Source organism: Ailuropoda melanoleuca, chromosome 8 (assembly GCF_002007445.2).
Source record: "Ailuropoda melanoleuca isolate Jingjing chromosome 8, ASM200744v2, whole genome shotgun sequence".
Lineage (NCBI taxonomy): Eukaryota > Metazoa > Chordata > Mammalia > Carnivora > Ursidae > Ailuropoda > Ailuropoda melanoleuca.
The window spans coordinates 103,824,638-103,844,392 of NC_048225.1; the positions used below are offsets into that span (position 1 = coordinate 103,824,638).

The 19,755-nt window shown below is 38.8% G+C and overlaps 1 protein-coding gene across 8 annotated transcripts in view; it reads left to right on the forward strand.

The window, feature by feature from the left end:
• The window catches only part of MDM4 (MDM4 regulator of p53), a 39,706-nt gene extending 22,099 nt beyond the window's left edge, over positions 1-17,607 (forward strand). For 3 of the 8 annotated variants that reach the window (XM_002918199.4, XM_034667106.1, XM_011223616.3), the window contains 8 exons: positions 144-277; positions 1,515-1,570; positions 5,683-5,750; positions 6,479-6,578; positions 8,780-8,940; positions 10,629-10,778; positions 12,249-12,329; positions 14,296-17,607. In XM_002918199.4, the coding sequence (XP_002918245.1) occupies positions 144-277; positions 1,515-1,570; positions 5,683-5,750; positions 6,479-6,578; positions 8,780-8,940; positions 10,629-10,778; positions 12,249-12,329; positions 14,296-14,871 (1,326 nt within the window). In that variant the 3' untranslated portion in view covers positions 14,872-17,607. Of the gene's footprint in view, positions 1-143; positions 278-1,514; positions 1,571-5,682; positions 5,751-6,478; positions 6,579-8,779; positions 8,941-10,628; positions 10,779-12,248; positions 12,330-14,295 lie in introns of those variants that run through there. The other 5 variants (XR_004627352.1, XR_004627350.1, XR_004627353.1 and 2 more) reach the window with 5 other exon arrangements.
• The last annotated feature ends 2,148 nt before the right edge of the window (positions 17,608-19,755 follow it).

Consider the following 19,755-nt stretch of genomic DNA (forward strand, 5'->3'; position numbering starts at 1 on the left):
AGGACTCCTGACACAAGCACTGACAGTCATCCTCATATATGTTTTCTCTTTTTCTGATGAATGAGCTTACCGGGTCTTCTCATAATTAATTTGTGTTCTTGGAGCCACTGGACAGACCTCCCTGTACCTTTATTGCCCCGCAGGTCATGCACTATCTAGGCCAGTACATAATGGTGAAGCAGCTGTACGATCAGCAGGAGCAGCATATGGTGTATTGTGGTGGAGATCTTTTGGGAGAACTGCTAGGTCGTCAGAGCTTCTCCGTGAAAGATCCAAGGTAAGAAGAGTGAGGGTTCGTTTATCTTTTTGGGTGCTTATATCTAACCACTCAGTCTCCACAGGATATTAATGGTTATTTATTCCTTTAGTCAATCAACATCGAAGGGCCTGCCTATGTCAGGTAGCCTGTGAGGCCCTGAGAACGTGTTACTGAGCAACAGTCTCAGATTCTGTGGAGCTTAAGAGCAGCGGGACAGTAGATGCTCTTAATCAGGTTATCACACCAGCACATGGTAAAATTATACTGTGGGGTGACAGACAGGAGGTTGCATGATGCTGTGTTGGGGGTGGGATTTAGGGTCTTAGGGGTTAAGGTATGGTTCCTTGAGGAAGTGATAATTTGAGCTGAGAGCTGCAGGGTAAGTGAGGGTAGAGAGGTGCTCCGGGAGAGGGTTGGCGAGCTCCTGGCAGATTGAACATCATGTGCAAAGGCCTGGGGAGGAGGAGCTTGATGGGGCTAGGTTAGAATTTTGTGAAGCACCTGTTACAGAGAGGAAGAGTGAGCTGATGAGAGAAATGTAGCATTGCTGGGCAGTTTGAGGTTGATGAGCGGCTTCATAAGAATCACAGTAGAGGGGCGCCTGGATGGCTCAGTCAGTTGGGCATCTACCTTCAGCTCAGGTCATGATCTCAGAGTCTTGGGATCGAGCCCTGCGTCAGGCTCCCTGCTCTTTAGGGAGTCCGCTTCTCTCTCTGCCCCTCACCCCACTCATTCTCTCTCTATTAAAGAAAAAAAAAGAATCACAGTAGAGCTTCTCTGACCTGTTGTGTGACTTTCTCCAGCTGCATGGGGTGTATATGGTTTTTTAGAGTCAAACTATTTAGTAATTGAGAAGCCAATGTTTTCTTTCTGTAGCTTTGTGATGATTCTTTCTTCTGAGCTCATTTGTCTTACTTTGGTAAGACTCCCTTCCACTCCTTCCCCAATTAAAATTGTAAAACTTAATTCCTGGTGGGAAGGAATGGTCTCCAAAGGAAAGCTTGTGTTACTGTTAGCTAATTAAATAATATGTAAATTAATTAGTTTCTTAATGAGGGCAAAGTAACACAAGCACTTGGACATGAATATCTTGACATTTAAATAATTACAAACAAATCTATCCTGGGGAAAACATTCTGCTTCTCCACGTGTTATAGAGAAAGTTGGAAGATCACGTATCAGGTAAACATGTAACATTTTAATGGAAAAACGTGGCGTTATTAATTTTTTTTTTTTTTTTTTTTGTCTCTGATAGCCCTCTTTATGATATGCTAAGAAAGAATCTTGTCTCGTTAGCCTCTGCTGCTACAGGTACGTCACATCCTATTTCTTCAGTCTGTATCACAGCTTTGAGCTCAAGGGGGCAAATGATGGGAAAACAAGGAGGATCAAGATGGAAATGAAATGCTGTGTTGCCATGACTGGGAGGGATACCTGTCATACAGAATGTTACTAGGATGTTAACTTTTCATTGTGAAAAATTTCAAATGTACAGAAAATATATCAGTATAATGCCCATCTCTTAGGCTTAGTAATTTTTAACATTTTGCCACATTTGCTTCATCTGGACATACTTTTTTTTTTTCTTAATTTTATTTATTTTTTTCATTTGGACATACTTTTAAAATCTCTAACAGATAAGGACCTTTTTCCTTTGAACATAACTATAGTGTCATTCTTACACCCAACAAAATTAATAATAATAAAATAAATAACTCCGTAATCCTACCAATAGCCAGTGTATGTATAGTTTACTCCCGGTTATCCCAGAAATGTCTTTTACATTTGGCTTGTTGAAATCAAGATCCAGACAAAGTCCACACATTGCATTTGGTTGATATGCCTCTAAGTATCTTTATAAAACAATCCTCCTTTTATTTTTATGTCACTTATTTGTTGAAGAAATGTATTATTTTGTCCTATAGAAATTCCCACATTCTGGAGGTTGCAGGTGGTATCCTTGTGATGTTGTTTAACAAGCATTTGTCCATTTCTTCTATTTTCGGTAAACTAGTAATGCTTGAATGGTTTCAAGTTTAAATTTTTGCTGAGAAGGTGTTGTAGGTGGTGCTTTGTACATCTGTTGCATCACATCTGAGTCATGTAAGGTCCCTTGTCCCTCTTTCAGTGATGTTGATTCCGTGGGCTCACGTGGTGTTACTCTGATCCATCTGTTATCAGGGTCCCCCGAGAACCTTTCACCTAATGGTTTTAGCTTTCTGTTACATGAATGCCAATTTGTCTAACACCTTTTGCTTGATTCCGTATCTTTTAAATACTGCCCTTGGAGTTTAATTTATTAGGTATGTGCAGGAAGTGGGCTGCTTTGGGGTCTGGAGTATGGCGTGTTAGAGATCAGTGAATCAACTGGATACAACTGAAATGTAACCCTCTCTTTTACTCTTTTCCAAATAATGAAACTTTTTTTTTTCTTCATTCCTCTGTGAAGCCCTTTTGTGAGCTTCAAATTAGATTTTAGGTTACCTTATCCTTTAAAGAAGTTTGTAATTCTTTCAGATTGGTTATCTTTCAAGAGTTTAGTGAAACAAATAATTGAAAAGAATCCATTCCTAATAAAGATTTAGGATTTTAACGTGAGAGCAGAGAGACTGTACTTTCGTATTGAAATGTGATTTTGAACTTAGGTTGAATTTTGGAGCCTGTTGACTTCATTGAGCCATTTGCCCACTTTGCCCACTTAACCCAGCTGTAAATTTCTGTTGAGGGGGAAGGCCTTGCAAATAATACGGCGCTTTATTGAAATTCAGTCACTGGTGAAATCGTAGGACTTTCCTGGGATACTCACTGCAGGCTTGAAATGCACAGAGGATTTTATATTTGCTGATGTACTCTTTGAGTAGAATTTGTCTTCTGATTGATCTGTTCTCTGGATAACTTGAGTGGGTGTAGTTCTCACTTTTCTTCTCTCTCTCTCTCTCTCTCTCGCACTTGCAGCATTTAACATGCCATCTATTAAAATGAACATTTTGATAACATTTCAGTTGATTCTCACAACAACCCCATGAGGAAGGTCTGGAGATGATGAAATGGAGGGGTTTTTTGTTTTGTTTTGTTTGTGTTTTTTGTTTTTTGCTTTTTTAATAGAATGAGTGATTTGTCCAAGATTAGTTGCCACTGATAATTGGTAGACCAGGTATTTCTGACTGACCGTTTGTGCCACACATTGATGTCATAACAGAATTTGCCCCAATTAATTTTTCTTAACACATTTTTCTCAACACATTTTTCTCTCTGAACATTAAATCTTTAAAACATTTTGTTCTTAAACTTGTCACTTCGAAATAATTTTAGTTACAGGAAAGTAGTAAAAGTATAAAGAGTTCTAAATATTCTTTACCCAGATTCCCCAAATGGTCACATCTTATGTAACCGTGGTACAATGTTCAAAACCAGAATAGTACTCCAGAGTAGTTTTGATTGTCTGTTCTTGACTTGCACTTGCATTGGTGCTTGTGGTTGGTTATCTCTGTTGATCTGAATAAATTGGGTTGCATGTGTTTTATTTGAAAGGACAAATGAGAAAAATGTTTTCTATATCATCTATTGTACACCTTTGCAAGTGAGTTAAACCTTTTATTTTGATGGTTGAGAAAATGTCATTGTTAAAGTAAAGATAGTTCTTTATCATTTGTCCAAATCTTCACGTGGATATCAACAAAATGAAATATATATGACAAGCTTTATTTTATTTTATTTTATTTTATTTTATTTTATTTTATTTTATTTTATTTTATTTTATTTTATTTATTTTAAAGATTTTATTTATTTATTCGACAGAGATAGAGACAGCCAGGGAGAGAGGGAACACAAGCAGGGAGAGTGGGAGAGGAAGAAGCAGGCTCATAGCGGAAGAGCCTGATGTGGGGCTCAATCCCATAACGCCGGGATCACGCCCTGAGCCGAAGGCAGACGCTTAACTGCCGTGCCACCCAGGTGCCCCGACAAGCTTTATTTTAAAGTTCCTTTGTACATTGTAGTTTTCCCAGATAATTTCTTTTTGCTTCTAAGCGTTTTATTTTTTTTAAAGATCTTACTTACTTGAGCGTGAGAGAGAGAGAGAGAGAGAGAGTGCGCGAGTAGGGGGAAGGACAGGAGGAGAGGGAGAAGCAGACTCTCTGCTGAGCAGGGAGGCTGACGTGGGGCTCGATCCCAGGACCTTGAGATCATGACTGAGCCACCCAGGCACCCCTGCTTCTAAATGTTTTAACCTAAGGAAGATAGGAAAGCATTAGAACTATGATAAAATGCTCAAGTTGTTTTATTAAAGAAATGCCTTATCTGCATTGTCTTGTTAGTTGATCTTTGAAGACCATTGTGGTCAGAAAATGCTGTCTCTTGAACTTCTCAGTATTCTCCATTTACCTATAAAAATGCTTGTAGAAATCATGCTCTGTATCATTACAATTTTGAAATTGTTTGCTTTGTGCAAAACAACTGAATTATCAGACCAGTTGTAGGATCCGTATTCTTTTCTTGGCAGTCTTTATTATGTGAGGATGAGGTTTTCCTTAAGTGTCTTATCTCTGAACCTGATAGTAGCTAATGAACCCAACCCTTCGTAGACTTATTTGGAACATTTCAGTTAACATATAACCTCATATAATGAGCAGTCTAAGTTATTAAATTCTCTGCAGTTTGTCGTTTTCTTGTAGCTAAGTTTTCATCTTCTGCTCTGTTTGAAAAATTTCCACGTCCTTGAAATACATTTCTCTCAGACTAAGAATTTCTCTCAGGTTATTTTCTTTGCTTTTCATTGGCTTTGAGAAAAACTTTATCTGCTTTCCCTTCCTTCTTAGGAAATGTTTATCGTAACTGGGAAAAATAAAACTTGTTAATTAAAAAAACTACTCTATATTCAGGTAATGGGAATTTAAACCAGGAAATCATCACTGACACTTTAGAATGTAAGTTTATACGAGGTGCTCATTGTTGTGAAGCAAGTGGGGAAAATTCCAGATTTTCAGATTTCATAACCCTGTTTAACTAACAGTTGAAAATCAAAATTAAAGGCCAGACTTTTTTTTGCTGTTGTTTACAAGTTAGGCAGATTTGATAATAAACACCTGTGGGAAGAGATAATAAAAAATACTCTCTATTATTTCTTGGTTGGAATCACTTTCTTATTAAAATTTGAAAGTTTGCCATGAACGTGTTTTAGTTATTTTCCATTTTCTCCCAGATAACATTTTGGTAATACGTTTTGAATGTGGCCTATCTTGGTCTTTGCCATTTTTACCAGTTTTGATTTTTCCCTTTTGGGTGAGAGCTTTGTCCAGCCAACATGGAGAAGTACATCTTTAGGGAGCAAACCTGGCTCCAGGGTTGTTTGCTGAGGTCCTTTTTATGTGGAAAGAATGGTTATTACCAGGGAAGGTTTTCCTTTTGTTTTACTTGCTATCCAGATGCTGCTCAGACTCTCGCTCTCGCACAGGATCACAGTATGGATATCCCAGGTCAAGACCGACTGAAGGTAAAATCACCACACGGTGACTTCTTTTGTTGTACAGAGTGGCCCCTTCTCTGTACCTATGGATCTGGGACTCCCAAGACCTTTCTCTGAATGCGGTAAGAATTTAATAAGAAAGGTTCTTGGGAGTTCACAGACCAGGGACAGAGTGAAACTTCTCTGTTCTGCCCATAACAGAGTTCCAGTCTCTGAATCTTTCTTTGGGATGTAGCACTTCTGATCTTCAGTTCCTCCAGTTGCGTTTTCTTTAGGGTTTGTGTATGCCTGTGTGTGTGATGGTGTATGTATATAGGTGTTTGAGAAAACTACTTTATTAGATTTTTACAGGCTTTTTGCAGTTAAGTTCATGTCAGGCCATTCTTAAAGCTTCTCCAGACCTGGGAAAACTTTATGATCATTTTGGTATATGCTGAGGGTTTCACATGTTTTCTGAATTACGCCTAATTTTGTAGTCTACAAGCTTTATATTGATAGCCTGTTTTTAACAGTAGATTATGGTCTTTTGTGCAGAGATGATTTTCTCCCCAGGTTTGGGATTCTCTTAGCTCTGCTCATAGTGGGTTAAGGAGAGGTGTTGCCTTTATTTGATGACTGTTGTGAACTCCAGAGATCTCTTTCTTGTGCGTAACCCATTGTGCCGCACACTAACTGGTGAGCCAGAATGGAACTGCTACATCCCCTGGTCTTGTCATTTTTATTGCACTAAGAGACATCTTTCCCTTTTTTTTCAGCAAAGTGCAGAAGAAAGTTCCAGTTCCAGGAAAAGAACAGAAGAAGGCAATATTCCTACACTGCCTACCTCACAACATAAATGCAGAAATTCTAGAGAAGGTAAGTTTGGATTAAGGCTCTACATTTTTCATTTTTTATTTCTTTTTTTCTTTCTTTTGTTGATGACTTCTAGAAATGGCATTTATTCACATTAAGCACTGGCTGTAATTGAGACTATTCTGTAGACAACTCAAAAAATAATAATGTGCTTTCTTTGCATATGAAGTAGGAGAGGCATATGTCATACTTACTTCCCATTCTTTTCTGCAAACTTTTTCTTTACCCTAGTGACCATTGTTAATTATGAAGAAGATGATAGTTCTCTTTTAGCCACCTGTGTTTACTGGGATGGAGCAAGACCTGTCCTTTGGCATGCGTGCTAATAGAAGATCGCTACAGATTTATCAATTTGCCACCTAGTAAATCAGCTTCCCTGGCCTTTTAAATCTTGGCATACTTGTATATATTCAGTCTGGTTAGGATTTTTATTTTGATTTGTCTGCTTGAGGCGAAGGCTAATTTTTGTAGAGTTTTGGAGTTTGCAAAGATGATAGAGACTTGGTTTGTCAGAGCCAAGAATGAGACCTCAGAAGCCTAGTAGTTCCTTTGCCCTTGGATAATAGTCCTCAGATCTTTGCCATCCATACTGGATAGGCTCTGGTCAGGTTAAATGAGTTAATCCATATTTTCAAAGTTTTCCCCAAGCTCTGCTTTATAATGTATCTGCCAAAATTTTTTCTGTACAGGTATATAAAATCATAAATTACTCAGGTATTTTATGGCGTGATAGTTTCTAGTTCCAAGTGGCTCACACTTGGAGCAATGGCAGGTTAGACCTCTAGCAACATCCCAGAAAGTGGTGCTGCTGTCATTGTTTTAAATGTTTAAAATTGAATCAGTTAATCATGCAACCGAATTTTGAGCTAGCTAGTCACCTTGGAGCTTATTTTGGTCTGTATGGTATTAAATGTGTAATTTTTTCCCTTAAATGTAGGTCCTTGCTTATTTGCTACTCAGAAGGCTATTTGAAATCTAAGAATAGCTGATTGAAGAGACTGTATGTAGTTTGTGCTATAAATTTTGAGAATAAAGAGCTTAGTATTTTCAGGAAAGTGTGTAAGTAGAAAGGATAGACTTTGTACACATGGCAAGGATATTTCTGTTTCCTTTACAAGATGTTAGAGAGCTTGAAGAGATGAGGATAACTTTAATATGGCTTCATCTCAGGCATATGGGTTTTGATAATTCTAGTAATGAATAAGTAAAAAGCTGAACTTTCCCCTAAACTGAATGGGTGGGGTTCAACATAATTTGTAAGTAGATAGGTAATATTTTGTTCTGACAGGGACCCATTTATTGCAGAAGTTTTCAAGCATGTGTACCTCAACACATTTAAGCACCTGTGGTTGCTTTCGGCATGGCTGGTGCATTGGGAAGAGGTAGAGGAGAGTGAGAAAGTGGGAAAAGAGGATAGCACAGCAAAAAAAGATTGGATGATGGGATATTGTGTTAGCAACAAACTTATGTTAGTAACCACCTTGAATGTCATTTGGATGTACAGCATGAGATCTTTTACTTGGAATATGTGGCACCTTCTTGTGTTTTGGGTTTGCAGTATTTCTAGATCTTAGATAACTCCAAAGGAGCCCATTGATCCAGAAGGGACATAGGTATATATTTACTTAGACAACCTAGAGTTCAGTGTTTTATAATGGCTGTTATCTATCCAAACATGAATTCGTGAGAAACATCCCTACATATGTAGCAGTGAGACTGCCTCGACAGCCTTGTGAATGCCCATTCGGTCTGGACTGCCTTGCTTCTGTCTTCAGGTTCGGCTGCCCTGCCACCACTATTTGCAATTCATGGATCGAGCCATTATCAGGCATCGTGTACTAGAGCAAGTCTTTCTTTATTATTGCCATTGCTTTGTTATTGCCATGGTATGAATGTTTAACGTGGCAGTAAATGACCATTTCGAAATCCTTCTAGAACAGTGTCATTGTTCGTATGTTTTCAGAGTTTAGATTTCTTGATAAATGATCATCTGCTTCTAGTGTCATTACTTGCTAATGAATGAGGCCTAACTTTGAGAGGAGGTCTGGGCTCTGTGACTGAGATATTTGATTTCTGTTTCTTTCATGCTGGCTATAGAAATTTCTTTTTACCTGTCTCATAAAGAGATTGTAAATGTTACAAAGTGAGTTTTGATTCTTAGTGTTGTGTACGTAGTTACTGTCCTTTCCATTTGACTGCTGTAGATGAAGACTTCATAAAAAACTTAACCCAAGATGAGACATCTAAGCTGGACCTTGGGTTTGAGGAGTGGGATGTAGCTGGGCTGCCTTGGTGGTTTTTAGGAAACCTGAGGAGCAACTATACACCTAGAAGTAATGGCTCGACTGATTTACAGACAAATCAGGTAAACGTCACATTTGAACAGGAACTTTCTGCGTTTTTTGTTTTTGAAAGAGTAGTATTTTTGGTTATTCTTGACCACACATTGCATTCTGTAAGAATTCTTATTCAGTGCTATGACTTTAAGTACCATCTGCGTGTGTCTGCTGCTCAAATCTGTGTCTGCAGCCCTGACCTCTTCTCTAAATGCCCAACTTCTATATTCAGCTGCCTGCTCCACACCTCCACTTAGATGATCTGACATTTAACATGTTCAAACCAGAGCTCTTGATTTTATTTTTAATTTTTTTCTGAACATTCCTATATAGCCTTTCCTTTTTCACAAATCTACCTTCTATCCAGTAATTCCAGCCAAATCTAAAGGGATAGCTTTGATTTCTTTCTTTGTCATATGCCACATTCAGGTTATCAGCTCTTTATCCAAAACATACCCAAAATCTAATGACTTCTATTACTTCCAGTGTTATACCCATATTCAAACCATAAGCGTTCTGTTCCTTTATCTTATTTTGTATTCTCTATTGCACTTCTCACTCTGAAAAACTGTTATTCTATTTTATGTATCTCTTGCCTATTTACCCCTACTGAAATGTAAGTCCAGGGCTTTCGCATTATTCGTCACTCTATCCTATTACCTAGTTCCTAGAACAGTATCTGACACGTACTAAGAGTTCAGTGAGTGGGGTGCCTGGGTGGCACAGCGGTTAAGCGCCTGCCTTCGGCTCAGGGCGTGATCCCGGCGTTATGGGATTGAGCCCCACATCAGGCTCCTCCTCTATGAGCCTGCTTCTTCCTCTCCCACTCCCCCTGCTTGTGTTCCCTCTCTCGCTGGCTGTCTCTCTCTCTGTCAAATAAAGAAATAAAATCTTTAAAAAAAAAAAGTTCAGTGAGTATTTGCTGAGTAAATGAATGGATATAGAATAGTAGCAAAATAATAAGTTTTCTCTTAGAAATAGTGTAGAAAAGCATGTCATAAAATATCCATAGATGAATGCAGAAAGAAGCTTATATTTAAAGTTGTTTAGGAATTCAGAGTCAGGACAGAAGATTTGAGTTCCCATCAGTATTTCTCATATTTCACTAAATGTTGTTTTTTTTTTTTTTTAAAGGTGTTATTTTATTTTATTTTTTTTTGTTTAGTTAGAGTGAGCGAGCAGAGGGAGAGGGAGAGAGAGATCTCAAGCAGACTCTGTGCTGGGTGCAGAGCCTGAAATAGGGCTTGATCTTATGACCTGAGCTGAAATCGAGAGTTGGATGCTTAACTGACTGAGCCACCCAGGCGCCCCTCAATAAACATTATTGACCATAAAGGAAGTAATATATCACAGTTAACAGAATGTTTTCTAGGTTCTCAGAGTGCCACCTTTGGAAAGGAAATTTAGGAAATGGATTCTGTTTAGTTGAGCAACTATGAGTCTTTAGCTGTTAAGCTTGTTGGTACTGTTTCTCAGGTGTTATACCTGATTTACTGTTAAAATAGAAAATTCCTTGCCAGGCTCCCTATATCCATTCATTAGTTTATACAGAGGTGCCAAGTAGATATCTGTTGAGTGACTAGATGCCCACTGAAGAGAGAGGCTAGGTGTTCTTCGGAGGTGTGTGAGCATATTGAGTTGTGGGTTCATTTCTGTTGGTTCAGTGTCACTGATAAGCCTCTGACTACAAAAACTCACATTTGTTTTTTTCTATTAGGATATAGGTACTGCTATTGTTTCAGACACCACAGATGACTTGTGGTTTTTGAATGAGTCTGTATCAGAGCAGTTTGGTGTGGGAATAAAAGTTGAAGCTGCAGACACTGAACGAACAAGTGAAGAAGTAGGGAAAGTAAGAGACAAAAAGGTATGATTGGAAAAATTTCACGTTGGTTGTATTTATGTGCACATAGTACATTCTGTTCAGATCTGGTGTCCTGACCCTTTGTACCACAGATGACTCACTTAATCCCCCCCTTTTACTTTTTAATATTTTCCCATATCCGGTTTTCAGGTTCACATTAAATTAACTAACACTGTCTTAAAAATAGGATAGGACTGCATGGGTAAAATACTCCTTCTTCTTTAGAAGCAAGAAGCTGCCCTTTCTTCCTTGTCTGATCTCTTACTGTGGAGTTGTTTCTCTTGGAGACCTTGCTTTGCTACAAGGCAGGCTCTAAGTGGCCATGGCAGCCCGTAGGGAAAAAAAAAAGTCTTACTTCTTGGACATCTCAGTGTCTTCCACAGTCATTCATATCTAAATGGAAATAGACAGGTGAATTCTTCTTACATAAGTTAGAGTTTAAATAAGGGGAAAGAAGAGAGAACTTGAATACACACAGTGTGAGCACACCAAGAGTCATGTAAGCATGTGCTCAAGACTCAAGAGAGATTGGACAGCAGATCCAATGCCCGACATTGACAAGATCCTCAGTAAACATCTATTGAGTAAATATAACAAAACACAGTTCTAAATAGGGTCATCCTTTTAATCTGAGGGATTTGCATAGTAATTTGGGTTCCTGAAGGATATCTTGGTATGTTTATGGCAGATCGATGCTTGGGTCCTGCTAGACTAGTTGTTTGGGTAGCATTAGAAGGGACTGCAAGTGGCTGGAATGAAGACAGAGGTGACATTTGGAAACTTCCGTTGAGAGAGATGGAACTTACAATAGTTGAACTTGTGTGAGAAAGTTGCCATACTGAGTTTCCTAATTTTATCATAATTGATTTTATTCCATTTACTAGCTCACAAAATAGGGTTTCAATTTTTAGAATTTTAAATTCTGAATTTGAAAATTTAGAAGACACTTCCCACATTTCATAACTTTCTGTTTCCTGGTCCACGGGCATGTTTTTATAGGACAACCAGGGTATCCCATAACTCGTTTTACTTTGGAATACGAAATTTACTTTTCATAAAATACTTTTCCGTTCTTCACATCTCAGTCCCTTATTTTATTTAGTGCTTTTCACTTCATTTTCTCATGCAGTCCTTATTCTTGTGAATGCCTGCCTAAATTGCCAAGATAAAAAATTTCCACATTTAATGGTTTGTAGCTTTTCTACTCTGATATTGTTTATTTTCATTGAAGTCATACATTTGGGTGCCCTCTTGTATTTGGTGACCCTTCTGGGTACTTTTCAGTCGTTTCTTCTACTGTAGAGCTGCCAGCTGGGCATGCGCTGAGTCATGTGAGCCATTTTCTTTTCAAGTGCTAGTGATGGAAGCAGAATGTGAGCTTTAAATTGAAGATCTTCTGTCTCCTTTGCTCTCAGGTGATAGCCTCGTGTAAGGTAGGTAAACCTTACTAATGAGATGTCTTTGCCCTCGCAGGTGACTGAAGTGGGAAAAAATGATGACCTTGAGGACTCAAAGTCCCTAAGTGACGATACTGATGTAGAAGTTACCTCCGAGGTATGAGTAGCTAGTCAAAGAGCTGCTTTGCACCACCTGTATCTTCCAGTGTGAATGTTCCAGCAACGCACTTGTGTTGAAGAAGGCCATTTCCCCCCTCTCTGTCTTGTTTTCCTTGGTGTTAAGACACGTTGGCTTCTTTATATCTTGTTAGAGGTTTTTATTGGAATTTGGAGAAGAGGAGGATGAGTTGACCTAATCCTCCCCCACCCTGAAAGGGGCGACTTAAATGCCTGCCCGTATGCCTTTCTCCCTGCTAACAAAATTCTTTGGACATGAGTCAGTGGGTACATAGAGTTATTTAAAATAGTCCTACACTACTTTCCCCACTAAACAGCCCTCCATAATCGTAAAGATAGACCTGTAAGCTAGCTCAAATTCTTTGTCAAGAATAAAGATCATGTTTTCACTGCTTTCTTAAAACAAACCCACTGGGAAATGGCTTAATTTCCCCACGGGTTTACAGTAACGGAGGGCTAGTAAATGAAGATGTAGTATTAAGCTCTTAGGTATTAGGTGTGGATCTGTCACCAAGTGTGACAACCGAGATTTAGACTCAGACGTATACCTTGCTTTTCTCTTTTCATACTAGTTGCCCATTTTTCTTTTAGCGCTTCCCTCAGCTCACTTGCTGGGAAGAAGGGTGATGGGGAAGGGAGGGGATTTTACAGTTTGCTGCTTGGGGATAGAAACGTTGTAGGTTGTCTCTGGTGTTGATTCTCCCCCAACTTCCAGCCTGCCACTGTTGACCATTATGGTAGTGCATTGCAAATTATCTGTGGATAGCTAAGTAATAAAACAGAATATATTGGTTCATTAAGTGTTCTTGACCATAATACAAATAGCAGAGATAAGTGTTTCCATCTTAATCAGACTTCTGTGGCTACTTGGGCCCAGAAAACCTATTAAGCAAATAGACTGTATTTCATCAAATCGAAGACACCATTTAATTTAATAAGCCCTATTATTTTATGTACTACTAAAGAAGAAAAAGTGATGCCAATTAGACTATGACACACCATCAGTTGTGAATTCCAAGTTTTTATGAGTCCCTTTTAGATTCTGTATAGCATTTCAGATGAGATCTGAGGATCTTAAACTGCAAGAATGTTTTCACGCTCTCTGAAGACCGCCGAGCTTAACAAATGGTCGTGTTCGGCCTGCCTCTTGGCCTAGGCAGTTGAGTTATGCCTTCTAAACATGAAGTGTGCGGCCTTCATTCTGGAAGTAATCAAGTTTGCCTGTGTCAAATCATTGATCCTGTCAAAGCCAGGCAATTGTCCACATTAAATATTCTTTGACTTGTTCCAGGTAGCTACCTTTGCAGGAAGCGCAGGGCATTTAAAATTAATTGAGTGCTTGTATCTCCTAATTTGAATATGGAGAACTTGGAATAAAGTTACCAGCATTCATTTTTCAGAGGGCAGGGTTTAGGCATATAGTTAGCAACCTCCAATCCTGAGAGCAGTGAGAGAACATAAGTGATGTAGTGGTTTTCAAACTTCATTTTAATTTTAGCTTCCTTCTTGCCAAGTTTTATAACATTTCTTAATTAGTGGGAAGGAGTGAAAGTGTTATCTTTTCCTCATTCTTCTGCCTCTTGCTCAATAAAAGAGTAAATTGTACAATGAGAAATTAACTACAAAGAAGGCAGCAGGGAAAAGCATGCAATGTAAATTCCACCCAGACAAGATAGAATGCCAGAATAATGAATTTAATATTCTTAAAGATAGCTATATCAGATTTTGACTTGAAATGGCAATTGCGTCGCTGTCATTATAAAACTTCTTAAGACTTTCTTACACGTGGCTGTGGAATTTGTTCACATGCGAGGCTAGACCACTGATGTGGAATGTCCGGACTCTCACTAGCTTGGTGAGATGATGAGATTTGGCCTCCCCTCCGTTTTTCTCAGCTTCATGTTCACCACTGCGTGAGTATTAATCGGTCTCACTTGTTGTTGTAGGATGAGTGGCAGTGTACTGAGTGCAAGAAATTTAACTCTCCAAGCAAGAGGTACTGTTTTCGTTGCTGGGCGTTGAGGAAGGATTGGTACTCGGATTGTTCTAAGTTAACCCATTCTCTCTCCACGTCTGATATCACTGCCATACCTGAAAAGAAGGAAAATGAAGGAATTGATGTCCCTGATTGCCGAAGAACCATATCAGCTCCGGTTGTTAGACCTAAAGGTGAATATACAAAGGAAGAAAAAAACCCCAAACTTTTTGATCCCTGCAACTCAGTGGAATTCTTGGATTTGGCCCATAGTTCGGAAAGCCAAGAAACCATATCAAGCATGGGAGAACAATCAGATAACCTTTTTGAACAGAGAACAGATACAGAAAACATGGAGGATTGCCAGAATCTCTTGAAGCCATGTAGTCTGTGTGAGAAAAGACCACGAGACGGGAACATTATTCATGGGAGGACAGGGCATCTTGTCACTTGTTTTCACTGTGCCAGAAGATTGAAAAAGGCTGGGGCTTCATGCCCTATTTGCAAGAAGGAGATTCAGTTGGTAATTAAGGTTTTTATAGCATAGCTGATTCAATGACTTGCAGAGAAATATTAACAGGGCTAGATTCAGTTGGTAATTAAGGTTTTTATAGCATAGCCGACTCAATGACTTGCAGAGAAATATTAACAGGGCTAAGTATGTATCAGAATGTCAGTATTGAGCATCTCTCCTCAGCGTAACCCGCTGCATCTGTTAATTTATTTATGTAAACATCTGTGTGTCATGACATTTTTGCTTCTACACTTAGAGGGAATTTGAGAATGAGTTCTTTAGAAATATATTATCAGTTTGGGGGACTCCCATTAACATGAAAAGATATGTTAATCACTTCATTCTTTCTTTAAAGATGAGGATCTGGGAGAAAGCAATTGCCAGTACAAACAAAAGTACTTTCATTCATTCACTTACCCAGTTACTTGAAGATTTACTGTTTCTTCAATTACTTTTATTCCCCATTCATTTTTTCTGTTAGGGAATGTTCTTCGGCATCAAGATCCAAGGTAGCTGTTAGAAAAAATATTAGAGCTAACAATGAAAAAAAACGCAAGTAATTTGATTAGTCAAGCTGTGTAATGCTACAGATCACTTTATGGTTGCAGTCAGGCCGCATACTTCAGAGAAGCCAAAAGAAAAGTCTTGAAAAACAAGAGATTCCTTTCATGTATGCCTAGAACACTGGTATTGAACATTTTTGCTAACATACCCCTGAAAGAATTTTGAAAAACTATATATAACCTTTTGCACATTTTATACCTTGGGGTATGATTAGCAAACAGAGTGTTCCCTTCTGGTGAGCTGTAGGCATCTGAGTAGCCAACCTAGAACAAGCTAGTCTAAGGGGACGGCTTCTGTCCCTTGTGCGCCTTTCCAGGCAGTTCCTCTTCTATTTCATGGCTCTCATTCTAAGTTAGTTTTTCTTTTGCACATGTTTAATGTGACAGCTAAATCTTAAAAACAAATTTAAGTACTTACAAAGGATACCGTATCCAATATATTGTATATGTGCCTTAAAAATATTTTTCTCAAAGCCTTGGAGCTGTAGATTTAGCTGATTAAATTGATAGGAAAAGTCCTGTCATATAAAGTAGCAAAGCCTGTTCTCATTTTAAAATTCACCAGCCAAATCAGATTTCATTTTCAGTCAGAAAATGTTTGACTTTATTTTTAATTCAAATAAATGCATTAACACATTTCTGGTACAACCTGCTCAATTACAGTTCTGAGATAGATAGATGAGGTGCAGAGTTTTTAACCTAAGCTCTTTTTGCTTTACTCTGTCCTCGTCCCTTGAGAATTCTCTGAGGTTTGTTTTTTTGTTTTTGTTTTTTTGTTTTATTGTTGTTCTTTTGTTTGATGCCTCTAGAGGTTTTTTACATTGTGAGGCAATGCCCCATAGTAAGATTCTTGATGGGTGTGAGTCAGCCTTTCTTTTGGAAATAGGGAGTATGGCAGTTGTGAAAACGAAAATAATTAAAGAAAAATGTTAGAGCTGAAGAAGCCTTATCTGAGCTTCAGTATGGAAATTGAAGATCTTTAAGCTGATGTCCTTACACATATACCTGTTTGCTTTCCCCGTGGAAAAAATCTTGATGTAGGCCCAGGGGTTTGCATATGAGATTTTGAAGACCACAGCCCTAGAATTAACAAATTTATGGATCATAAAAATCACCTGGGTTGCTTGTTAAGAAAAGCCCAAGAAAAAAAAAAAAAAAAAAAAAAAAGAAAAAAAAAAAAAAAAAAAAAAAAAAANCCAAACTCAAACAAGAGCTTCATTTTCCCCCTTGAGGGGTTTCTTTCCACTAGAACATGTGTTCTGCAAGCTTGTAAATGGTCCACAGACCACGCTCTGGGAAGCCCTGCCCTAGAAGGAAAGGTTTTCCCAGTTACAAGAAGTACAACGAACGAGATCGCTTTTAGCATCATATTTAATTTCTTGAGGGGGAGTTTTGTTAAAAGTTCTAGAAGTTTAAAACTAGAAGGCACTGTTATACTCAACCCCTGTTATTTTGCACTTGAGGCTAAAAGGTTCAATGACGGCCAAGAGTCATAGCTGGTGATGCAGCTGTTACTAGAATCCAAGTCACTTGTAGTAAATCCTAACACCATGCTCACTTTCTCATTATTTGTTAAATATTTAAAGGGTGATGCTTGTGGAATTTGGATTTAAGATGCTTGTCATCTTAAAGTCTTACAGAATATGACTTGCAGCCAAAGTAGGACTTTTAGAGAATGACTTTTAACACTTTCTCCCCAAAGAGAAAAGGTCCAGTAAATATCAACCTTTCTTATATAGATTAAGTTACTCCTAAATTTCTTACACAGATTAAGTTACTCCTCCCACAGGGGGAGGACAGATGAAGGTGCAGAGGAACCCAAACCACTTTCTCCAGTATTGTCCCTTCTTAGGGAAGGAAGCCCAGGTCTCTTCGCTCTCTCTAGGTATCAGGGACAAGGGTTTCACTCTCTCTAGGTATCAGGGATGAGGGTTTTCCCCTCGAAGCAGAACAAGTCCTTGGAGTTCAGTGTTTCGTTAGACCATGGTGAACGCAGCAAGTTAAATATCTGTCTTCCCTGTTTTCTCCCGACTGCTCCTCTCAGAATAGTTTGATGACCCTCAGTTTTGTCTGATTTTTGCCAGTTAGGGGTTTTTGCAGGTGATAACTTAAAGGAGGGACAGGGAGAGTAGGGTATCTGCACTTGCACCCTCTGATTCCTCTTAGGTAAAGCTGCAGGTTTTTTTTAGAAAACTTAAGAAAAAAATTTAAAAATTTTATTTGTGTTTGTAGATATTTGATGCTAATTTTGGTACATCCTTGCCCAGCACAGGATCCTCTTATGCTACCCAGCTTTCCTTCTCCTTTCTCACCTGGGTTTTTTACTGTCCCCGTTATTACTGCTAAATCCTCTGCTTAGAAGATCCCAAGTTGCATGTTTGAGCTGTGAGTATTAGGATAAACCTACACTTGGGTTTATTGTCCTTTTAGCAAGAGCCTTGTGAGTTCCCGGAACTGTTACAGAGAAAGAGCTGAGAGTCCTCGATTGCTTACCTGAAGTCCAGGGTGCTGCTGCTGCTGCAGATGTTTTCCTTTCCCCAGGATCCTTGCTTCATTCTTCTGGGAGCGTAGGACAGCAAGGGGGAATCTGCATTTCTTGTGGTAGAATGGGTCGAGGATCCTACAAAGAGCCAAATAGTGCTATCAGAGCAATTCTTTACCTGCGAGACTTTAAACCATCTTGATTCATCTTTGATTTTGTTCTTTTCTTAATGCCACTGCGGTACATGTGTATTTTACTCACTGCCACGAAAGCAATACATGATTTGTATATGAAGTCTTCACATACTTCACAAAACTTCAGAGAAGTTTTACTTCTCTGAGATAAACTCCCGATTTCTACATACTACCATTTATCTTTTAGTTGTAGTCAGAGTGAACCAGGGCTCTGGTTTTCTGGAGACAGTGCCAGTTTACCCCTCTTTTGCAGCGGCCCATCTGATTTTTCTCCTTTTCTCCTCTTTCACTCTCAGCTCCTTGAGTTGAAATCTTGATTGTGAGGAAAGGATCTGCTAAAGTAGGTGCCGGCGGAATTGACTGTTTCTGTTGTATCACGCCATAGATTCAGGGTTAATGAAATTATCCCACATTAGCGCCAGACTGCTCCGCTCTTGTCTTGTCTTCTCTGCTCTTCTCTCTCTCTCTTTTTTTTTTTTTTTTTAAAGATTTTATTTATTTATTTGACAGAGACAGCCAGCGAGAGAGGGAACACAAGCAGGGGGAGTGGGAGAGGGCGAAGCAGGCTCCCAGCGGATGAGCCTGATATGGGGCTCGATCCCAGAACGCTGGGATCACGCCCTGAGCCAAAGGCAGACGCTTAACGACTGTGCCACCCAGGTTCCCCCTCTTCTCTTTTTTTTAAAGTAATCTCTACATCCTACGTGGGGCTCGAGATCGGGAGTCGCACACTCTACTGACTGAGCCAGCCAGGTGCCCAAGCACCAGATTTCTTATTTTAATTATCATTTAATATTTATGATCATGTTATCCTGGGCAGAAAGTTCGGAGCAAAAGTAGCACATCCTTAGAAACAATGAATTTCTAGGTTACAGCTAAAAATGTCTCCTCATTAACTCACTCTGCTTGCACCATATGTTTTAATATTTGCTATGCTTTTGTATTAAATACTTAAATCAGACTTTATAAAAATTTTAAGACCAGCCTTCAGATGCATATTACCATTTCCTCCCACTCCACCTATGGAATATCAAAGATTCACAGTGCTAGGCTTGAACGATGGATCAGCCTCTGCCGGGCCAGCCTGCAAACTGCCACAAACTTTTCTAATAGAAGATGGAATCACTGCCAAGCATTTGAATATGCGGTTGTGTTTTAATAATAATTTTTGTATATTTAGGTGTATATAATGCTTTGTGGGACATTATTTTGTAAGAATTTATTTTTAAAGGTCAATGATTTGTAACATTTTTTTTTTTAAATGTCAGTTCAGTGCATTGTTGGCTCCTTTGAACAGTGATTGATGAGGAATTGGTGAATGTTAGATCTTGGATTCTATGGAACTATTGTAGTGTTCTCTTCGTTCTCTTTAGAAAGGAGGAAATTTGTTAACCAGATACTTGGGTTTTTTCCCACAGAGAGCTGTGTGAACTTCTGAAAGTACATGTCTTTAGATACTGTGAAGCCATTGTTTTCCATTTTAGCCAAGCAGCTACTTAAATTGTTGATTAGTGTCCTGAAGAATTAATTTTGATGGTTCTCTTCATTCCCGGCTATATATGTGCGCACATATGCTATCAAGACTGCCAGTGCCTTTGCTGAAAATGGCTATAGCATCGGAACCAGCTGTGTTTTAAATCTTCACTGCAAAGATAAAGAACCTATAGGCTCTCCCCTG